General features: G+C 40.7%; 1 protein-coding gene across 9 annotated transcripts in view; it reads left to right on the top strand.

Moving 5' to 3' along the window:
• Nucleotides 1–24,584, top strand: part of MYO1B (myosin IB) — a 423,667-nt gene that overhangs the window by 214,647 nt on the left and 184,436 nt on the right. For all 9 annotated transcript variants that reach the window (XM_033945224.1, XM_033945231.1, XM_033945228.1 and 6 more), the window contains exons 8-9: nucleotides 13,290–13,388; nucleotides 17,704–17,807. In XM_033945224.1, coding sequence (XP_033801115.1) covers nucleotides 13,290–13,388; nucleotides 17,704–17,807 — 203 coding nt within the window. The remainder of the gene's footprint in view (nucleotides 1–13,289; nucleotides 13,389–17,703; nucleotides 17,808–24,584) is intronic.

Below are 24,584 nucleotides of genomic sequence, written 5' to 3'. Positions count from 1 at the left end.
GCTCTATAAAGCGGCATTATGACTTTCTCCGATCTACTCGTGATTCCCTTCTTTATCATGCCTAGCATTCTATTCGCGTTCTTCGCTGCTGCTGCACATTGCACCGACGGCTTCAGTGTCCTATCGATTAATACTCTCAGGTCTTTTTCCTGTTCAGATTTTCCCAGAGTTTTCACCTGACATACTATACTTGTGTTCCTTATTTTTTCTGCCTAAGTGCATCACTTTGCATTTTTCCACATTAAACTTCATCTGCCATTTATCTGCCCAATTCTCCAATCGGCTCAAGTCACTCTGGAGTTCTTCACTGTTCTTCTGCGATTTGATGGCCCGGCATAGCTTTGTGTCATCTGCAAACTTGATGATCTCACTGGATGTTCCATCCTCTAGGTCATTGATGAAGATATTAAATAAGATGGGCCCAAGTACCGAGCCCTGGGGCACACCGCTAGTCACATTTTCCCAGTCCGAGAACTTCCCATTTATGCCCACTCTCTGCCTTCTGTTCTCCAGCCATTTGCCTACCCATCTTAGTATATCTCCTTCTATTCCATGGCCCTGCAGTTTCCTGAGGAGTCTTACATGTGGAACTTTGTCGAACGCTTTCTGAAAATCCAAGTATATAATATCCACCGGTTCTCCATTATCAATTTGTCTGTTCACTGTCTCAAAAAATTGAAGTAGGTTCGTCAAGCATGACTTCCCTTTCCTGAATCCATGTTGGCTGGCTTTCATCAGGTCATGTGTGTCTAGGTGTCGGGTTATGCTATCCTTGATCAGCGCCTCAACCATCTTCCCAGGGACCGACATGAGACTCACAGGTCTATAGTTGCCCGGTACTCCTCTTGATCCTTTTTTGAATATCGGCGTGACGTTCGCTATTTTCCAGTCGTCAGGTATCTGCCCTGTTTTGATTGACAGGTTGGCAAGTTTTTGGAATAGTTCTCCGATTTCCACTTTTAGCTCTTTCAAGACTCTCGGATGAATTCCATCCGGTCCAGGGGATTTGTCGCTTTTGAGTTTGTCGATCTGGCGGTATATCTGGTCCAAGGATTGGATTGTGTTAAGGAGCCCTTGCTGGGTAAATGTTTACCTAAAAATTATATTTATAAGTAATAAGAATTACTCTTGAAAAACATCTATTTTAAATAAGAGTGAAAAGTGCATCTTGAGAAGGTCTCCCTACATTGTAATTTCATTAAGCAGTCTCCCCGCAGCATAACATGGTCCATGTCAGAACCCTCTCAAGCTGTATTTAAGATAAGTTATTCACTCTTCTTTGAAAGAATTAGTGGAAAGGCATTCATGTAAATAAGTTGAAAGTGCTATGATTACAACGTGTTTTGAGACAATGAGCGCTGACACTTGTTCTGTGACAGTCTCTTACTCAGTTATGAGCACTTTTAGCTCTTGTTTAAAATAGATGTTTCTCAGAAATCTGACTTTTTTTTCTCATTTCCATACCAAATATCACAGTATCATAGGATAATGCCACTGGGTTATCTAATAAATTATTAATTTGGTTCCAAATTAATTTCCAAAAATTCATAATAAATGGGCAATGAAACAATAAATGGTCTAAAGTTCCTGCTTCTAAATGACAATGCCAACATCTATTAGACAAAGAATTATCTAATTTTTACAATCTAACAGGGGTCCATAACGCTCTCTGCAATAATAATAAATTACTACTAATAATGACTAGTGTTACCATTCAGCAAATCACATTTAATTGGAAGGATTGGAGGAGATTAAATTACACCTTCTGGTGGAACTCTTTATGCCATATCTATAAAATGGAAAGGTTTATTGCATTACAGCGGGGTTATTTTAAGAAGTTTCAGGATGTGTGGCAACCATTAACGAAATATTGTAAAGATTAATAAAAAAAAAAAAATTGTTTCCCTTATATTTTATGTTTTATATGATAATGGGAAGGAGGGTTGGGTTAGAGGAGGGGATAAAAATTTATGAAATGTGTTAATGATTGTTTATAAGTGATGTATTTATTGTTTATGTGAATGAATATATTTTAATACTTAATGTAATCTTGAAAATGAATAAAGAATTAAAAAAAAAAAATAGATGTTTCTCAAGAGTAATTATTAATACTTTTAAATATAATTGCTGTGGGCTTACTTTTTTTAATTTCAAAATACCTGAAAACGCTTTGACACGTTTCTGTGGTAGCTTATTTGCATGCGCTAACTGTGTGTTAAGAGCAAAGCCCTTCAATAAAAGGGCCCATAGTTTGTAACAGGTATTCTCTTTTAGCCTACCATGGGCTCTCTACATGAATTTACTGGTGGAATGGTGCTGGAATCAATGTGCTAGCTCATAGCTTTTACCTGCCCTGGCTACAGGAGAAGCACTTATGAATGGTGAATTGCTTGGCACTATCATTAATTGGGACAAATGACATCAATGATTATAGTGGTTGTGCAGGACTGTAGACATGTTTCTGGTTACTGTCAATTTAAAGAGGTGACATGGAGACAAAGTGATTCTTTGTAAGGCACTAAAATGTTAATATGCTTTTAAGTATGCCTGGTTGCTTTCATCCTCCCTGTTAATAGAATTGATCAAATAAAGGACAAACATGGCAGTGCCCTGCAGCAAAGCATGATGGAAAATTATTTCTATTGAGTCTATAGTGTGACTCTTTTTTTAAAGCAGGAATTGGGCATTGTAACTTTTAATACTGTTCTGCTAAATTATCTTAAAAATAAAGAAAATAGCAAGGAGCATAAAGCATAGAAGTGTAACTAATAAAGTAAGCCAGAAGAAATTTTGAAAAGAAGGTGATTCAATGTGAACCAAATTCTTTCTGGCGAGTCTGAACGACAAAATCAAAGATTCATCAAATTTCCTTGAATGGTCGTCTTTCCTATCACAAATTCCATAAAAATTCTGGGAGTGACACTAGACCGCAACCTTACCCTTGAAGCACATACTGACTTACTGGTCAGAAAAGGCTTCTCCGCATTATGGAAACTAAGAACCATCAGAAAGTACTTCGATACAACCTCATTCCACTTACTGGTGCAATCTTCCATTCTGAGCTTACTCAACTACTGTAACATCATTTATCTGGGGTATTTCAAAAAAACCATTCAAAGACTCATCCAAAATTCGGCAATCGACTGATCTTTGGGCTAAAAAAATGGGAACACATAACTCCCTACTACCAAAAACTCCACTGGCTGCCCTTGGAAACAAGGGTGCAGTTCAAGTTTGCCTGTCTCTGTTACAAATCCATTCTTGGCTTGGCCCCCATATACTTGGTTCCCCATTTTATCTTAGATTGTTCATCCAGACCCACATGCAGAGTTCACCTGTTTAACCATCCAACACTAAAGGCCTGCCGTTACAAAAGATACCTGAACAGAACACTTGCCTTCTAAGCAGGTCAACTAAATGATTGGCTGGGCAATATTATCTCGCGCTCCTCATCCTACCTAAATTTCAGAAAATTATTAAAAACAAACCTGTTTAACCGATTTGTATCCTAAGACCTCTTATGCCCAACCTCTTGTTTCCCAAGTTCCCTTATGCCTTCCTCTGTATCCTGCTCACCTATATATATTGTACCTATATATTGTATCTGTATCCTGCTTTCCTATATAAATTGTATCTATATTCACTGATTGTACCTATTCGCTGATTGTCCAGCCCTTCTTCGTTGTAAACCGCCTCGAACCACTACGGCTTTGGCGGTATATAAGAATAAAATTATTATTATTATTGAACGTGGGGAAGTTGGTTGGACTAGTACTCGAAACGTATAGACGTAGAACAAAATCTTTTCAAGAGAAAGAAAAATGGTAAAACCAGAGGGCATAATTTGAGGCTGAGGGGTGGCAGACTCAAGAGCAATGTAAGGAAATTCTTCTTTACGGAGAGGATGGTGGATGCCTGGAATGCGCTCCCGAGAGAGACAATCGAGAGGAAAACGGTGACGGAGTTCAAAAAAGCATGGGATGAACACAGAGGATCTAGAATCAGAAAATAATAGTAAATGTTGAAGAACTAAGGCAAGTACTGGGCAGACTTGCACGGTCTTTGTCTGATTATGGCCTTTTGGTTGAGGATAGACATGGGAGGGCTTCGATGGCTGGGAGGGTGTAGATGGGCTGGAGTGAGCTTTGACGGAGATTTCAGCAGTTGGAACCCAAGCACAGTACCGGGTAGAGCTTTGGATTCTTGCCAAGAAATAGCTAAGAAGAAAAAAATTTTAAAAAAATTTAAATTGGATCAGGTTGGGCAGACTGAATGGACCATTCGGGTCTTTATCTGCCGTCATCTACTATGTTACCATGTACAGTATATTATCATTGGGTCATTGACAACTGCAATGCTCCCGATTCTTTGTATGGACAACGGTATATTTTGAGAAGTTTGATGAGCTTAGAGGGCAGCTAAGTACCCTTTTGTCTTTTTTCCCGGTACTCAGTTTTGAGTTTTGCATTCTGTGGGCATGATTGAAGTTGTGTTTTGAACTGTGCCAATATCAGATGATACGGGGTGTTTCCCTCCCTATGATAACAGTTTTTTCTTCAACCTACTATTTTGTAAAGAACACGAGTGAACTCTTAAGAAACTGAGAACTTTATGAGAGTGGGGTTTTTTTAACCAGTGAGGTTTTTTTCTCCATTCTTTTGGGTCTCTTTAATTCAGGTGTGATTGAATCTTTATTATAACTTTCAGTGAGTGAATAATTGTTAAGGGTTGGTTTCCTCAAGGGTTCGTAATAGAGTGTGCTTTATTTCTATTGTGGACTATTATCCTCCATATTCTATAAATAGCACTAAAATGTCCATGCCCAATTTGTGTGCGTAGTTTAATTGAATAATGAGCCAATTAGCACTAATAATTGGGCCCTAACAATCTATTATCAATGCTAATTTAAATGTATATGTGCCTGGATCCAGGTCAAAAAGGGGACATGGCTAAGGGATGGTTTCTATGCACTATTCTGTAAACAGTGCCTAACTGAGTGCTGTTTATAGAGTAGCGCTAATCATTTTTTTTCAGTACCAATCTTTCAGTACCATTTATAGAATTCAGTCCCAAATGACTGATGGATTAAAGAGGTACTTAGGGATGATAACACTATAGCAGAAAAAACTTAGGGAATTGTTTACTAAATTACATTAATGTCTAGTATGCACGTTAACATGGGGAAAATACATTAAAATGTTTTGTGGTAATTTGCCTGCCAATGTATGCTAATTATGCACTGTTTTTATTTTTTAAAATTTCTTCAGGAGAAGGCATGTCATGAGTGGGGAATGGGCATGGAACTAGCACTTTCTGATTTGCAGTATTTGGATAACATGACCATAACACTTAGCTTTCTAAATAGGAGGCAACAAGTGTTCTCATATTCTCTTTTTCAAGTCCCACATGCTAATTAAAAAATTAGCATGTGATTTGCAAAAAGAAAAATATCCTAAATGTACTGCTGTATAAAATATGGGCTTAGCATGTAGAAAAGTCCCATGTAAAAAAAAAAATGCTAAGCCAATTTTGTAGTGTACTATAGTAATAAGACCCCTAAATTAATTATTTGCTTTGGTCTTTACTGAAAAAAATGTTAGGGAAACAATCTTTGATGATGACAGTTCAAAGGAACTTAAGCTCATTACAGTGAACTTGAAAGGTGTAATTGAGCAAGCTAGAAACTAAAGAGTAGCAAATCACTAGGACCTGACGGTATACATGTTAGAGTTCTGAAAGAACTAAAAAAAAATTGCAGACCTATTACTGGAAAGCTGCAATCTGTTATTAATATAGGGCCTCTTTTACAAAGCTGCAGCAACAAGTCCCAGTATGGCACATGCGATGCAGCCCTTTCAATTCCTATGGGCTGCATCGTGACTCACTACCGCAGCTTTGTAAAAGAGGCCCTTAATGCCAGCCTTTAGAAAGGGCTCTAGGGATGTCTGTGAAATCACTAGAGGACGTGATTTTGGTAGTAGACAAAATGATAGAAGCTGTTCTGAAAAATAAAACTCTAGCTGTGCAAATAGATAGAGAATAAGATCAGAGAAGCAGATTGGAAATGCTAGCATCTGTTAATGAAGGGGATTGTCCTTGAAACAGCTCTATATGAAACATGGCTCATGTCAGATGGTTAGACCCTGAGTTGAGTGGGAGTTTTTTATCTGAAAGATGAGAGCTAATATTTTACTTAAGTTGGAGATAAGTTAGTATTGATGGCTAAGAGACACTGAAAATTCTATACAAAAATAACATAAAATTATTTTAAAATAAAATATGGGACTTGTGATGGAGGAAAAGTCCATAGTCTGCTATTGAGATGGACATAGGGAAGTCAGTGCTTGCCCTGGGACTAGTTGCATGGAATATTGCTGCCATTTGGGTTTTTGCCAGGTACTTGTGATCTGAATTGGCCTCTGTGGAAGCAGGATACTGGGCTAGATGGACCAATGGTCTGATCCAGTATGGCTATTCTTATGTTCACAAGTAAATGACCAGTGAGGGGCACCACTGAAGTATATAATATTGGACATAATATTAGATGTTTGGGAGCTATCTTCTGAATTTTGAGAGACTGTGTGAATAGACATACCTTAATGGGAAAGGGTTAACATTGATTTAGTAAAGGGGAATCTTGCCTACCAAATGCCTTAGCACCACTTTTTGAAGAGGTTAATTACAAGTGGCTAAGGGTAACCCAGTAGATAATACTGTAACTGAATTTTCAGAAGGCATTTGACAAAATGCCAACATATCTCATGAGAGACTCCCAAAGTAATTAGCCTTGGAATATGACGGAATGTAGATTAGGAACTCTCCCGTCCTTTCTCTTCTCCACCTCTCTCTTCTTTTCCTTCTTCAGCCCTCTATGCTGCTAAAAGACAGGAAACAGAGTGGGACTAAATGGTCTGTTTCTGCGGTGGAGAAAGATAAATAGTGGAGTGCTCCAGGGATTTGTACTTGGCCCAGTGCTTTTTAATATATTTATAAATGATCTGGGAACATGAGATGCAAAGAATTGCATGAGGCCTTGATGAGACTGGGGAAATGAGTGTCTAAATAACAAATGAAATTTAATGTATACAAGTGCAAAGTAAAGCAGATAGAAAAAAAAAAAATATTCCTAATTATAAGTTCACAGTGTTGGGTTATGTTTTAAGAGTTACCATGCAGGAAAAGGATCTTAGAGGCATTGTGGACAATATGTTGAAATCGTCACCTCGATGGGCAGCAGTGGTCAAAAAAGCAAACAGAACTCTGGGAAGTATTCTAAAAGGAACAGTAGCCATCGCTTGAGTACTGTGCAATCTCAAAGTAGAAAGAGCAGAATTAGAAAAGGTACAAAAGGAGGGTGACCAAAATGATAAAGGGATGCAATGACTTCCCTGCCATAAAAGACTGAAGTTCTTCAGCTTGGAGAAGGGATGACTTTGAAATAATAAGCAGTGTGAAATAGGAATGGTTGTTTACCTTTTCAAATAGTACTAAGATGTATGTGGATTCTATGAAGTTAAAATATAGGACGTTTAAAACAAATTGTATAATGTATTTTTTTTTCACTCAAAGCACAATTAGGCTATGGAATTTGTTGCTGAAAGATGTGGTCAAGGCAATTAGCATAACAGGGTTTATAAAGACTTTACCCTTGGATCCTATAAAGATCACCGAACATTACCTGCCAAACACTGGATGCGATCCTGGGTTGCATGCGCAACTCAATTGGTTAACAAGCAATTAACAGTCAATAAATGGATGCTAACAATTATAAATTGATATCAATCGAAATTCACTGCATGCTTTTCTATAACACAGGTTGTGCCTGATTCTCCAAAGGACGCTGATCTCGGCGGCTGCCAAAGAAGTGTCCACCAATCGCGTGTCAATGATGCATCGGCATCGTTTAAGGGAATCTCGTCTTTTTTTTTCTAACAGATGCCTTAAATATAGATCAGCATTTTACAGGCCTGCATTTAAGGTGTCTGTCTCGTACCTATGGAGATTCATAGAGATGCTTACAGATGCCCAAGGCTACTTCTGGTGGAAACCATGCCCATGCCGGACATAGGCATCAGCGTGCCTAGATGCCTCTGTAGGCGTTAGTTAGATGCCTATATTGTAGGCATCCTTCGCGGCATGGATATTTAAAAAATCATGCATCGTGATTGGCTGGTGAGATGGCAGTTGAGTGTCTATCACCGCCTACAATTGGGATGCCGTTTGTAGAATTAACCCCATAGTGTGCAACCCCAAAGGAGCATGGCTGTGGGAGGGGCATGGGCAGGACAGGGGCATTCCAAAAAGTTGTGTGCCATGTTGTAGAATTTGGTGGAAGCGTGCATGTTAGGATTGACACCAGGTTTCAGCTGGCATAAGTCCCCACGGGCAAAGTTGGGTGCGGGAATCAGTACTCCACTTGACTCTATAAAAAGCTCTCATCCTGGAGCAGCCTTTATAAAATAGCTCTGAGCGCTGATTTTTCCTGGCACCTAGTTCTCAGTGCTATTTACTGAATACGGAAGAAAAGTCCATAACCAGCTTGACCAATAAAGAAATTAATGTACTCCTTAGGATCCTTGACTGGAGACAGTAAGCTGGGCTTAAAGGAATTTTAGTCTGACCCAGTATGTCTTATATTTATTTTCTCATGTTCTTAGAAACGTTTTGAACAAGCTGAACTGTATCAGTCTGAAAGGTTCACAGCATTCACTCAGAAACTAAGCTGTGGAACAAACAGGAAAAGGGTTCACCAGTGCTAGCTACAAGGTGAATGGGTCCACAGCTGCAGTGGTGACTGGGGTTGGCAGCTGCCTTATGTGTATATGGAATTCCAGACATTTTTAAAAATTAAAGTGACATTTTGAGCTTCATTTTTAAGATATTAGATAACTGAGTCGTATAAAATTACTTTGAGAGAAGTACTAAGAAAACATAGTTCAGATAATGAAGTTAGTGATTAAAGCAAACAAATGTTTGAATCCTTCGGTTTCAGTCTGCTTTGTACTACAGGTTAGCTTGATTTTTAGAGTTCTTGAAAGCTCCTTTTAATCTGTGCCCAGCATTACGAATCCTCATTAGAACTCCATGAAACCATCAAATTAATGCACCTATAACTTGAATTTGAAGAACGGAAGTAGAGAATGACACTGGGAAAAAATCTGTCCCCATCACTGCCCCGTCACCGGACCACCATTCCCTTCACCGCCCCAATCCCGCCATCCCCTTCACCGCCCCGTCCCCGCCATCCCCTTCACCGCCCCATCCCCGCAGCATCCACCCTTCCCTTGCAACCTCATTGCCCTTCAGCAGCCCGAGAATCTCCCTCCTCCCCCTTACCTTCAGGGCATAAAGAAACTTAAGGGAGGGAAGGCACGCGGTCACTGATTGCGCACGCGGCCCTTTCCTTCCCACCCTCCCTCCCTCTGGCCAAATCTATCTCCCTCCCTCCTTTCCCCTTACCTTCGCAGCACTTTAGAAAAGAAACTGATGCCAGTGAAGCCTGCCTGTACCGCCCTGCAGTCGCGCATGTGTGGGCAGAAGCTTCTCCTCTGACAATTGTCATTTTATAAACACAAATAAAACAGAGCAAGGTTCAACAAAATCCATCTCCCTCCCTTTCACAAATATCCCCTTCACTATTGTGAAAACTGAACAAACCAAATTACTACAGAATGCTACATAGAAAAATCAAGCTAACAGAATACATTAGTCATACATGGCAAGAATAATATTAGCAGAGTACAACTAGGGCAACTGCCCCCTGGTCAGAGAGAGAGCCTTAAGTCATCTGGAAGCTAAAGAAGCACAGCTTGGACTTTGTGGTCCCCAGTTATGTCTAATATCAGCTCTAGCAGGATACATATTTCAAATCTGAAATATTCTAATCCCAAATTAGAAAATAATTTATTTTTCCTTTTTGTTGTCTGGTAATTTTATTCTTCAATTCACATTGGTCTCAGGCTTTAGTTTTAGGTTCCTTCTGTCTTCATTGTGGCGTGGCTGGCTCCTGAAGGTAAAAGAGGAGCTGGGGAGAAGATGCCGAGTCTGACATGGGCGCAATTTTTTTACCACAGGAGTAAGACTTTTCACCGCTCTCACAGTGCGGTAAAGGGTCTTGTCCCCATTCCCGTGGGGCGGTGAATGGTCTTGTCCCCATTCCTGCGGTAAACTAGTTGCAAATGTCTCTATTCCTGTGGATTTACTGCGGTGACCCGCAGTTTACCGCGGTAAAGGGTCCCCGTGCCATTCTCTAAACAGAAATTCTTAACGATCCTCAGAATGTCCCATAGGTTCTAATGATAATAATCATCGGACCCAATCGTCATAGGATCAGTAATTTATGTATTGTTTATATATTGTTTATATTATATATTTTTTATATTTTTATCTTAAATTATTCATCAATCAAGTTTTACTTAGCTTTATAGTTACTTCACTCGAATTGGGAGTGCCTCTACCGACATGTACATGTTTCAAAAGGTCTTTTCATCAGGGTTGAGGCTCCCGTAATTAATTATCGTGTTTGTTTAGCAGTCGCTCCTCTCCATAGAGTATCATGGTTATGAGGATTGTTTGACTGGTGTTGAATTTGAAATAAGTATGCTAGAGTCCAGTCTGGAATAGCCTACAATATAGATTTTGATTCTCTAAACAGAAGCATGGAATTATGGAAAGAGTATCATAAATGTGATATTTCTATAAGTCAGACCAGGATTTTATTTCAGCTGTTTGCTACAGAAGTACCAGCACTTTTTCTTGACATCTTCTTAAATTGTCCCGTTGTTCCAGCAGGAAATTAAGAGTTTGGGTGCAATTCTAGATACGTCCTTAAAATTTTGAAGACACATTGCTTCAGTAGTTAAGACTGTTCCCCTATTGCACCCATTCTAATAAAAATGATAAAAAAAAAAAAGGACTGCTTTTTTTTTTCCCAAATTAGAATGCTGTCAGCTGCGAACTTTAGATTATTTATGCAGAGTTATGTATTACCACACCTAGGTTTTTGTAACTCTCTTTTTTGTGGCTTGCCAAAGACATCACTCAGAGCGCTTCAAGTGGTTCAGAATACTGCTGCTAGGGTAATAGCTAGATTGCCCTGCTATTCCCATGTCACACCTGTACTGGCCAAACTTCACTGGTTGCTGATTCAAGCTTTTAACTTTGGTATTCAAATCTGCACATGACCTATTGCCTAAGGTGATTGCTTCTCTTATGCAGATATATATACCCTCTCGTTCTATGAGATCACAGGACAGAGATTTCTTAGTTGTTCCCACAGTTTGTTCTGTCACTAAAGTTGTAAATCGATCACATATGTTCCAAGTAGCTGGACCTTTACTGTGGAACTCGGTTCCAGATTCCATCCATTTGATTTCTGATTTCCTGGCATTTCGAAAAAGTCTGAAAGCCTACTTCTTTCGACTTGCCTTTTCAAATTAGGCCATTTTGTAATTGCTTGGCTTTAATTATTTTAAGGTATAGGTTTAAGGTTGTTTATTGTATGCTGTTATTTTATAATGATCTGTCATGTTTTGTTTTAATTATGTACTTATTGTTGTTATCCGCATAGATGTCTGATATGTGGGCTATAAATGTAATTAATAAATAAATACAAAAGCATGGCTCAATGCTGCATCTTGTCTAGTCTTCTGTAGCCAATGGGCCCTGAAGTAGCAGAACCTAGAGAATGTGTTATGAGGCAAAATTCCTAGGCTGTGATATTCAGGAAGTGATATCATGGGCTATAGGTAACGTGACCATTTATTTTTTTCATCAGAATGGGACATCTATTAATTTTCAGTCCCGCCCTAACCTCACCCCAGCCCCACCCCCAATTTCTTCCATTAATTTTTCATGTACACACAATATCTTATTAATTCATAATGGTAACCATAATTTTTTTTAAAAAAACCCACAAAGCACACTGTATGCATAGAAAACGTTAATTATCATTTACGAGTTTCGGGTTTTCTTTCAAAGATGTCAAGGCAGATGGCTTTAAAATATGCAATGTCACCTCAGTAACTAAAGAAAAATATACAAATATAGTGCAAAATATAGATAGCAGATATAAATTATCAAAACTGACACATTTTGATCATTGCGTGTTTTACAAAGCTGCACTAGCAGCTGCTGTGCAGCAACAGCCCCGAAGCCCTTTAAATCTCTATGGGCTTCGGGCTGTGCGGCTTTGTAAAACAGGCCCTAAATTTTGATCACTTTCTTTAACAACATTTCTTTCACAATCTAGCCCCATCCCCTTTGAGTCCAGGTCTCTCTCTCTTTTCCCTCTGTTACCCTCCCCAGATCCAGTTCTCCTTTGTACCTTTGTTCCAGGTCTCTTTCTCTCTCCCTCCTCTGTTATAATCTTGCATCTCTCTGTTCTTCCTCAGGGTCTCTCCCCCTCTGCCTGAACCTCCCATAGTCCTGCATATGCCTCCTGTCTTTCCCTTTGGTCCAGGCCTTTCTTTTCTAGTCTTCCTTCTGTTACAACCCTTTCTCTGATTCTTTCTCTCCTTCCTTTCTCCCTCCCTCCTTCCTATGTCCCCCTCACTGCCTTCCAGCCTTTGTCCCTTCCCCTCCCCCAAAGTCCCAGCCTGCCCAGCCAGCCTACCTCCCCCCTGCCATGCCAAAGCCAGCCAGCCTGCTTGTCTGCCTCCCTCCCTCCAAAGCCTGGCCTACCGCCAATTCTGCTCCCCCCACCTGGTCTGCTGTCGCTACCCGCTGCCACAATAACCACAGGAAAGGAAGAGAGGAAGTTCTGGGCCAGCCAGGCAGCGATTGGCTGGCCCAGAACTTCCTCTCCGATGTCAGAATTAATGTCGGGGAGAAGACTTCTGGACCGGCGCCTGGACATGCCTTTCCTGTGGTTGTTGCGGCGAGGGGTGGGGAAGCAGGGAGAGAGCCCATTCTCCACGATCGCCTGTCCCGTTGTCCACACACACAGCTTCTGGATGCCGTCTCTGAAAACGGGACATTTTGGCATCCCGAAGCTGTTTGTGGGAACAGGGGATCTGAAAAAGGGATGGTCCCATTCAAAACAGGATGTATTGTCACATTAGCTATAGGGTTACCCTTGTGGCCCAATGTTGAATTTTTGGGTTTAATGCCAGTGGAAGCCAGCTGAATTTTAGGTCCAGTTAATAAGAAAATGCAGGGACTTTACAGACTGAAAGAGGCAGCCCCAGGGCCAGGAAACGGGCAACTTTCTAGTACGAAGAACTTAATTGTATGGGAAAACCATAGAAACAGAGTGATGAAATGCTAATGATAATAGTTTTCTCTTATAGATCTGTTGGAGAAATCCCGTGTTGTAAATCAACCCAGAGGTGAAAGAAACTTTCATATCTTCTATCAGCTATTGTCTGGTGCCTCAGAAGACCTTCTATGTAAGTACAGAGGCTATAGGATGGTTTCTTTATATTGTAAGTTTGCATTAGAGTTCAAGTTTCAAATTCCAGGACTTAGGGCCTCTTCTATCAAAGCGTCGGGAGCAGCGCGGGCAATTCAGCACGGCTCACCACGCTACAAACTGCTTACAGTACTTTTATAAAGGGGGGGGAGTTTGCAGTTTAAGAAGGCAAGTAGGTCCCTTACTTAGGTGCTGCTTTATAAAGACAAATACCCCCTCTTTCTTTAACAGGTTGCATAAAGTTAGGCACTAGGGCTTGATTCTCTATAGGGCACCAATAACAAGTTTCAAGTTTATTAAAATATTTGATATACCGCCTAGGCACAGTTCAAGGCGATGTACAATTAAAATAAAAACAGATAAAAATATGACAAATATATACATAATCTTTAAAAACAGGCACAATTTAATAGAATATGTTACCCACAGAAGTAATAATTAAGGGAGGCAGGGATAAAGTTACAATAATATTAAAGAAACAGGGGAAGTGGGAAAAACAAGAAAAAAGGGGAAAAAAATTAATCATGCAATGGTGCCCTATAGAGAATCGTACCTCCGTGAAAGATAGGCATCAGAAATGTAGGCCAGGGTTTTCTGGGCCTACATTTCCAGCGCCTATCTTTGTCGTAAATCATGCCTACATAGGTGCTTTAGGCCACATAATGTCACTTTCAGCATTAGCCATGCCCATAGTGGTATTAGGCAGCCTAAAGCGCCTACGTAAGCGTGATTCCAGTGCATATTATTTAGACACAAATCAGTGCTTTAACGATGGGGATTTTTGCCGTTTTAAATGGCGTTTGTTAATCAACCTTGGCAATGGCAGGGCACCTACTGGCGCCAAAATTTATAGAATTTTGCCCTAGAGCATGGATTCTCTATAGGGTGCCAAATACGGTGGCTGCCTAAATGGCGGCCTTCAAGCACGTGTCAATCACGCAATGGCACTCTTTAGAGAATCGGTCCTCCATGAAAGATAAGCACCAGAAATGTAGGCCAGGGTTTTCTGGACCTATATTTCTGGTGCCTATCTGTGTTGTGAATCGGGCCTATGTAGGCACTTTAGGTCGTCTAATGCCTTTTCCAGCATTAGCCACGCCCATAGTGGTGTTAGGCGGCTTAAAGTGCCTATGTAGGCATGATTCTGGCATGTATTATTTAGGTGTTGTTAGGTGCTTTGTTTTGCCATTTTAAATAGTGTTTGTTAATTAACTGAGGCACCATTTCTAGAATTTTCCCCTAGTTATGCTGGTAAGTTAGGAATACTAATATTTAACAATTAAGAACTAGTTTGGAGTACTAAGTGATACACTATAACTTAAACATGCAACTTGCTTGGCATATAAAGGTTAAGGGGCGATCACAGGGGGAAGTACATGAGTTGGGCAAATGGGTGGTTCCCACATTTATGCACATAATTTACAGAATACTCTAAGTTATGCACTTAAGTGCTACATTTAGACGTGCACATTTATGTTTGCCATTAACATGGTATAAGTGATCCTGCCTAAATGACTTAGGTTGATATTCTATAATGGCTCCCAGATGGCGTTATAGAATTAGAGCTTAGTGTACTGCATCTTGGCGCCCATTTGCTGACCTTTATTGCATTGCCTCCGTAGTGCTGGGGTGGTCAGTGAGGATTTGTAATGGCATTGTCAGGATAATGCTGCTGAAAATCTAGTTCTGGCCCCATTGGCTAGGACCTACCTAGGCAGGAGCAGTTCCTACCCAGATAAGTGTCATTGAATATCAGTGCCAATGTTTTTAATTAATTATGCAAAAGCATTATGTTACCCAATAAATAAGTCAGAGAGGAAAACAAGCAGCTTCACCTTGAATAATATAACCCCTTCTAGGTCTTTATCTACAGATCACTGCTTAAGCTTTTCTGCAGAACTGACTGCAAATGCCTCGTAATCCGTTTTTGAGATGTTATCTTGACATAGTTCATCCTTGCTGGCTGACAGCCCAGAGTATAGTAGTGATTCTATTTGAAATGCAACACCCAGGGAATTATGGTTACTAAAAGGTAAAGGGTGGAGCCATTTTAATGCGTAACTAATATTTTTGGCTTTGATTTTGTTAAATGAAGGTTAACAATGCTTTATCACACTTTGTTTAAATAATAAAAGCAAATCAGGTCATTTTAATAAGAATTGTAATAATGTGGCTGTTTTATGTGTCTCTATGCATATAAATGCCCAGATAAAACAGATCAGTTTTACTCAAATAAAAATACTTTTTCCTTGATTTGTAGATGAGGAGAGTGCTATAAGTTGTCATCGTAAACTAGGGGACATAGAACGAAGGTGAAAGGAGACAGAATCAGGAATCTAAGGAAATATTTCCATAAGGAAAGGGTGGTGGATGCATAGAACAGCCTCCCAATAGGTGTGATGGCGACAAACATTCATGTACTTGAAAATTATTAATATACATACAAACCTCTTACAGAAATAGAAGGGCAGAGGACAAGAATTGAGGTTGCAGGACAGTAGACTAATTAATTGAATCAGGAAATACTTTTTCACAGAGAGGGTAGTGGATGCCTGGAATGCCCTTCCAGGAGAGGTGGTAGAATAAAAAATGGTCAGGAAATTAAAAAATGAGATAAACACATGGAATACCTAAATAGAAAGAGGATGGAAACACAATATGGCTGTTGAGGTTGGGCAAGATTAGTGGGAACTAAAGCCAGTGCCAGACAAGTTTCAGGTTTATTAAAAATTTGAGATCCCGCCTTATCAAATATCAAGGCAGTTTTTACATAGTATAAAAAAGAAATAAAAAATACATTAAAAACAGATTTCAAAACAACAACAATCAGACGCACTAACATACAATGACTTACTGATACGAGGGGGAACTGGGCAGAACTACAATATTTTGATAGAAAAGAATGGGGAGAGGGTAAAACAGATGGAAGGGGAAACAGGCAAGTTATCTGAAAATACAAGGCTAATGGAAGGGAACAGACTTCCATTACTGTCCTTAAAAGGACTATCATACATCGTACGCATCTTTAAAATGAAAGGCCTTTAAACTGCTTTTAAATTTATCGAGGGAGTTCTGTGGTTTATGCAGTGGTGTAGTAAAGGGGGAGGTGGGGTGCCATCTTGGTGGGAGCACCGGCACCTGTCCGCCTCTCCGCCTCCCCCACTTCTTCCTCCGCTGCAGACACACCTTCATCCCCCCCTCTAACTTTTTTGCCAGTGCCTAGGCGGTATATCAACGTGCCAGCATCGGCTTTCTCTCTCTGATGTCACTTCCAGACCCCGCGCCTAGAAAGTGATGGCAGAGGGAGAGGCGACGCCGACACAGGCAGCAAGTTTGTGAGGTTGCTCGCGCCAGGGAAGTTAAAAAGGGGAAGGCCCTCACTATGCCACCGGGTCTATGTCCTGCAAATAGCAAAAACAGATGAAGATTCTGCATCTTTAGTATTTCATGACACCCTTGGTCACATCATATGAAATAAAGGGATATACAGTGTTCCCCCGCGAATTCACAGTTTGCCAATCACGGACTCACTTATTCGCGGTCTGCTCCAACCGCCTCTTCCTGTCATAAAGTCAAAGCAGCTCCTGATTGGTGTAAGCCTGATTTTACTACAGGAAGAGGCGGCCGGAGCAGACCGCGAGTGATTTTCTTCACCTGCTGGCGCTCCAGCTGCCCTCTCCTGCCTCCCCTGCCTTGCATTTTTTTTTTTAATTTGTGGGGGTTCCTAGAATGGAACCCCCGCAAATTTTGGGGGAGTACTGTACAACTCAAGGGTGAGGGAAAAACATCTTAAATAGTAGGTTAAATACTGTTAGCAAGACTCCATCATATTTAACTGCCTATATGTGGTTGGCTTTATGGCAAATTGCCTACCAGTGTTTAAGCATGCGCAAGAGTGGCAGGTGCGATTCTGGCCACCGTGTTGGGCAGACTGGATGGACCATGCAAGGCTTTATCTGACATCATTTGCTGTGCTACTGTGCGTTACCTGAATTCAAGAAAACATGAGATTTCTAAGAGAGAGCAAAGGATTGTAGAGCTTAAGTAGTTGATATGTATGGGCAGCCTGAATTGGCTGTATGGTCTTTGCCCAATATAATTTCCTTTATTACTGTTCTACATCCAAATAAGAGCTTGGGTGTTTAGATGAATAATGACCTGCAGGGCCCCTTTTGCAGATCTATTTTTGTTAATTGTCTCAGAATTTTTTCTACTTGTGGTAAAACCAGTTTACCATGCCCTGATGTGATTGACAGAATAAAATAGCTTTTCTGGATTTTTTTTTTTTATAGACAAACTCAAACTGGATCGAGATTTCAGCAAATATAACTACCTGGGCATAGAGTCTGCCAAAGTCAATGGAGTGGATGATGCAGCCAACTTCCGAACAGTGAGGGTAAGAGATAGACATTAGTACAGAGCTGTACTGAGTAGCATATTTTACTGTTCGACCGAATATGAATAATGAAAACTATTCGGCCGAATATGAATAACATAAGAAATAATAAAAGAAGCAATGTCAAATCAAGTGTTTATTTCAATGGGATTTAGCACAGTAGAGCCCCCCCCCCCCTGGATTATTCATATTCAAATTTAAATCACTATTCTTTTGAATACGAATAATATATTTGGGGGGTGCTATTTAGGATCAAATCAAATTGAATATGAATATTTGGTGTATCCCTAATTTAGATTAGACTACATACAACAGGGGTGTCAAAGTCCCTTCTCGAGAGCCGCAATCCAGTCGGGTTTTCAGGATTTCCCCAATGAATATGCATGAGATCTATTTGCATATACTGCTTTTATTAAATGCTTATAGAGCTCATGCATATTCATTGGGGAAATCCTGAAAACCCGACTGGATTGCGGCCCTCGAGGAGGGACTTTAACACCCCTGACATACAGGATGCATGGAAAGCAGAAATAAAGATGTTTTCTATTGTTTAACAGGCTAGCAATGTACAATAAACTAATAAAGAAGCATAATTGTGGAAGAAAAAAATATGGAATAAATATGTTCTGCCACTTTGACGAAGGGAGCTCTAGAGCTCATCTACTTCTTCCAAGCCCATATGCTTCCATAGCGTGATTCTATAAATGGTGCCGTTTTTTGGATTGACAACCGAGCCAAATGGCACCTACATTTAAGGCGCCACTTGGCGCCATTTATAGAATCTGGCACAACATGCACAACTTTCTAAGTGTATTCTATAAAGTGGGCATGGCCAGGGGAGGAGCATGGGTAGGTCATGGGCATTCCTAAAAGTTAGGCGCATTGTTATGGAATACACCTTAGCTGTGCACAACTTAGTCGCAGGCATTTAGGCCTGCTTTTCATTGGCATAAATGTCTGCCCCAAAATGTTAGTCGTGCGGACGAACACCACGCTTGATTCTATAAACCATGTCTAACTCTGAAAGCAGTTTATAGAATCGTGCTGTGCTGACCTTTTTGGCACTGATTTTTTTAAGCAACTTATATAGAATTTGCCCCTTAGGGTGCAAAATTGCATGAACAGGTTATAGAATACTGCCAGATATAGGGTAATTTAATTGCTAAATTAGCTGCTAATTGGCTTTAACAATCAATAATTGGCTATAATTGGGGTTCATTGCTGATAATTGATACCAATTTGCTGTTAGGCATGTTACTGCTTCGGTATTCTATAACCTTGGCACCTAGTTTCTTTAGTACAACTTCTAGGGGATGTGGATTTGGGAGGGGCATGGATTCATCAGGGGAGTACCCAGCACTTACTCATTAAAGATTATAGAATACTTCAGTTATGTGCCTAGCTAACAACAGTTATGTGTGAGCATTTACACCAGCCATTGTACTAACGTAATTTTTTTGTGCGGGCCTATGCTAGTATTCTACAAAGGAAATTACATGTGCAATTGCTAATATAGAATTAAGAATATAAGAATTGCCAGATTCTGTAAATTGCACTCATATTTTGGTGTCAAAAAAAGGAGTGCTGATTGCAATTCTATAAACGGAGCTCCGAGTTGGACACAGTTTGTAGAATAGTGAGTAACACCAGGATCCATGCACAACTTTGGATACATGGATTTACACCAAGACCTGGTAAATTATGGTGTAAAACATGTAAATTATGTGCAGATGCTATAGTAATGCATGCATTAGTGAATGCCCCTGACCCTCCCATGCTTTCCCATAACCACGCGTCCTTTTCATTGCTACCCAGCAAGATACATGTGGAAATCCAAACTGTTGCCAATTTGCATCAATAAGTGACTGTTAGCACCCAATTATTGGTGCTAATTGGCTTATTACACAATTAAATTGCATATGCAGATTGGGTGTGCATCCAAATTTGCATGCACCACTTTGAGCGTGATATAGAGAATTTGAGGATTAGCGCACAACATTCTGGCGCCTAACTTTGGTCAACTTGTAGAGAATTACTGTCTAAGTGTAAATAGCAGTTTGACAATTCCACTATTTGACACATGGTGCCATTTGACTTCACATGGTGTTTTGCACGTGGTGCCATTTGACACATGGCGCTTTGACTTCACTAGGCATCCTAGACATAGACACTGCTCCATTAGGCTTGTTTTTCACTCACCTAATTTGGCGGCACCTATGTTGAACGCATAATGATGCCTAAGTCAACCACGCCTATTCTCCGACCATAACCATGCCTACTTTTTAATATACCCACTGTTGAAAGATGGTCCCCTTCTGACCATCCACTAAACACCTTCTACTCCAAATTAAATTCTTCAGACCCTCAGAGATGTCACCAGTGGTTCAAAAATTTTCATAACCACTGGCTTTACACATCAAATCATCACCGGGCCACTCTTAAATATTTGTTTTTATGTTTAAAGGGTTTTAAGGCTTCTAATGTTATTACCAAATAACCATCAGATATACATTTCTATAGCATTCCTATTTGTATGCTTAATACTTAGCTTAGGTGGTGAAAGTAAGGGACAAGTGCACCGACATGTTTCACCCTTAGGGGGTTTCCTCAGAGCTACAATCCCTTTGTGCTGATTTCCACGACACGCGGCTACCTAAAGTGCTGTTATCAAGTGCCGCGTGCCGTGGAAATCAGCACAAAGGGATTGTAGCTCTGAGGAAACCCCCTAAGGATGAAACATGTCGGCGCACTTGTTTAGATCTTGCAGCAGCGTTTGACACTATTGATCATCATCTCTTATTGCAACGTCTTTCTTCTATAGGGGTTGCTGACCAAGCCCTTGAATGGTTTTGCTCTTATTTTTTTGATAGAGCCTCTACAGTACATTTCAATAACTCAGTTTCAAAATCCTATCATTCTAACGTTGGTATTCCACAAGGCTCCATCTTATCACCTCTTTTATTTAATATCTATTTGGCCCCTCTCCTGACCCTCTGCCAATCAATAGGGTTTACTGTTTACGCCTATGCCGATGATCTACAATTATTTCACCCTATTGATCCCAATAGCCAAACAGAGATTCACTCAATTAATCATAAATTAAGTAAAGTTCATGACTGGTTAAATACTAACAAACTTTCTTTAAACATCTCAAAAACTAACACTCTCCTCTTCCCCGGTAAAGAGGGAGCACAATTAATTTCTCCAGTCACCATTGAAAATACTTCACTTCCACCAATCACAACTATTAAAATATTAGGTGTCCTTATAGATAATAAATTAACATTTCGTCCACAAATTAGTGCATTGGTTAAAAATTGTTTTTATAAATTAAGGATGATTCGATCATTGGCCCCGCTACTTGATGTTAGTTCCCTGAATGTTCTGATCCATGCACTCGTAATATCAAAAATGGACTATTGCAACTTATTATTAAAAGGGATCTATCACAAAGACTTAAAACGCTTGCAGCTTATCCAAAACACAGCCATTAAGATAATCTCTGGCGCAAAGAAATTTGATCATGTTACTCCTTTGCTTCAAAAAGCCCACTGGTTGCCTGTCTCACACAGAGTAACTTATAAAATCGCCCTTCTGACATTCAAAACTTTGCAGACCAATACACCAGCATTCATAGACAGACTTTTGATCCCTTATGACCCGCCGAGAGCTTTACGATCTATATCTCAATACAATCTTAACATTCCATCTTTAAAAATAATTGGTACTCGTCGCACCTCCATTTTCTCTGTGACAGCCCCTATGATCTGGAATACTCTTCCTTTAGATTTAAAAATGGAAAAAAATTTTAAAAGCAATTTAAAGTGCTTTCTTTTTAAAGTTGCTTTTAATTGATTAACTGAAAATTAGAGATTAACCTATTCTTGTTTTTTATATTCATTTTCCCAGTTCCTTTTGTGTTTACTTTAAATGTTTCTCACATTTTCTATATCAATTGTATTTCTCCCCCCCTTCCTATTTGTGTTTAGGGGCCTTCAGGTCCATATTTACCCAGTATGTAATTGCCGTCAGTCTAGTAATTTTTATATAAATATATGTCCTAATTGTTAATTTGTTTAAATGTTATTTTATACCTTGTTCAACGCTTTGTAGTTTCGAAAAAGCGTTTAATCAAAAATCTGAATAAACAATAAACAATATTGTTTATTGGAAGCTTCTACAGTCGACTTCGTTTAAGTGCATGCCCCTCAGACCGGGTTGCCATGTGCGCTTAAATGGAGTGTGCGCTTAAAAGGAGTGGGGAAGGGTAGGATGAGGCTGTAGCTAAGCTGTCTCAGTTTAAATAAGGCATATGGGCTGCTGGAGCCTAAAATACTGGAAAGCTATGCCCTACAGCTTGAGTGGAAGCGGAGCACTCACTTTCCCAGCTGTCCCAGCGTTTAAGCTGCTGTGTGAAGCCTAGCCATTCCCAGTCAGAATGTGATTGCATTTAACCGGAGTGAACGTAGTGTGAAAGAATAGTAGTTTGACCTATAACATCAGTGCGCATAAGTGAATTGTATGCTTATCCGAATTGCAAATATCCGGAGTTTACATCCATTGACTTTAATGTAAAAAAAACTGTGGTGGTAGGGTGCGGATAACCGAAGCGTGTGCTTAACTGACGTGCACTTAGGTAGAGTCGAATGCATATCGCTACTAATGACTGGGGAGTAAATTCTGAGCGATTTGCATGAGTTTCAGTAAAGGTGTTACAATACCTGAGCTTCAGTAATGGTGCTACAATATATGAGCTAAATATATGTGTCTATTTATGCCATCTATATGCATAAAGTCTAATTAGTGCCAATAATTGCTTTTATTTGGCAATTATCAGCGCTGATTGACTTGTTTATTTTTTTTTTATATATTTTTATTGTAGGAACAAATCACAAGAGATACAATCAGCAACCAAGCCAAAAGGGAATAACACTGTAGAAACAATAATACAGATAAGCAATACAGCTAGGCAAGAGATCAAACAATCAAACAAAGCTCTCTCATGAAAGTCCATATTTTTCATTTTTTAGACAGAACAGCAAGAAAACAGACCTCCCACCCTCCCACCTCCCCAAACCCGCCCACCCCCACCCCCCCTGCATCCTTAGAAACCGACCCAGCTTAGAACGAGTTCCAGCACTCCAGATAAGCCGCTGATTGCCAGCTAGTGGCACCCTTCTTGCGTTGCCTTTCCCAGACCACCATCTGGGACATATTAGCTCTCCATTGTTGGAAAGTAGGACACACACTCCCTACCCAGTGTTGCAAGATAAGCTTCTTAGCGAGCCCCAGAGCCAATAACACAAAGCGTTGCAAAGGCGCACTAATACCAGCCTCAGCCGTGACACCAAGCAGCAGAGTCTTGTACGACCACTCCAAGGAGCGCCCCAAAACATCCTCCACCTCTCGAAGCACACGCACCCACAACGACCCCACTAAAGAGCATTCCAAAAAGTGATGCACCAGTGTCCCCTTAAGAGCAGGGCACCGGGTACAAAAGGCATCAGGCCACAGGCCCATAGCGTGTCCGGCGCTGCGGGTTATATACGCCCTATGCAAGATCTTAAGATGAATTTCATGTAAAGCAACGTTAGGAGTCGCCCCAGCACCGTCCACAAAACACTGAGACAACTCATCGACCGTGACCTCCTCTCTCAACTCAGAGCTCCATCCCTCTGCCATCCGGGACAAAAAAAACCTCAGCAGGTTTCCAATCTCTCCCTAGCTTGTACCAAGCCGATAGCGAATTAAATTCAAGCGAGAGGGAAAGGAAAGCCCTGTCCAACGGGGAAAAAGTGGGCAACTGCCCGGACGGCAACCGAAGCGAAGAACAATAACTACGTAGTTGTAGATAGAACAGTACGGACCCTGCACTCCACGCCCAGTGATCTTGACAGGCAGGAAAACCTGGCAGTCGCCCCGATCCCAACTCCATAAGCTGGCCAACAAATCGACACCCGGACTGACTAGCCCGAGCAAAGAAAGCATGCTTACCCGCAGGGAAGGCAGGGTTAGCCACGAACTCCAAGAATGGAGAGGGGCCCGACGAGCCCCGACGAGTTCCCTGCGCCACCAACCCCAAGCGTTACGCAAAGGTCGTAACAGGGAAGCACAAGAGCCAGCCCCGGGTCTCAGGATATTAAACACCGACACCGGAGCCGCCAACAAGGACCAAAACCCCGGCGGGGCAAACTTGGTCTCACCCGTGTAAGCTTCATGCACCCAGCTAAGCAGAGCCGCCACGTTATAAAGACGAAGATCTGGGAGATTTACACCTCCCTGCGACCGCTCTCTAACAAGCTTAAGGTAACCAATTCGCGCCCGTCTAGATCGCCATATGAAAGAAGAAACAATACCTTTATAAATCTTAATATCTCTACATGTGACCCACATAGGCACCATTTGCAGAGGATAGAGCAACTTTGGCAAGAGGACCATCTTAATAAGAGCAATACGACCGAGAAAAGAAATCGGAAAGTCCATCCACCTCTTACAGAGCGCTTTAACCGCATCCAGTTTTTCCAGCACATTTTTCCTATAGACCACCCGAGGGTCTGCATGTAAAAACACTCCCAGGTATTTAAGCGTGCCCCCAGACCATTTTAGTGGAAAGGAAGGATCATGGTGTGCCGCACACTGTGAGTGGACCGGTAAAGCTTCCGACTTATCAAAATTAATACTCAGACCTGAGAACGCACCAAATTGTTGGATAAGCCTAATTAGCACAGGCACTCCTGTAGTTGCATCCCCCAAAAATATAAGCATATCATCAGCAAA

The sequence above is a fragment of the Geotrypetes seraphini genome, chromosome 5 (assembly GCF_902459505.1).
Source record: "Geotrypetes seraphini chromosome 5, aGeoSer1.1, whole genome shotgun sequence".
NCBI lineage: Eukaryota > Metazoa > Chordata > Amphibia > Gymnophiona > Dermophiidae > Geotrypetes > Geotrypetes seraphini.
The sequence above is the reverse complement of the archived record's forward strand: the minus strand, read 5'-3'. Positions and strand labels throughout refer to the sequence as shown.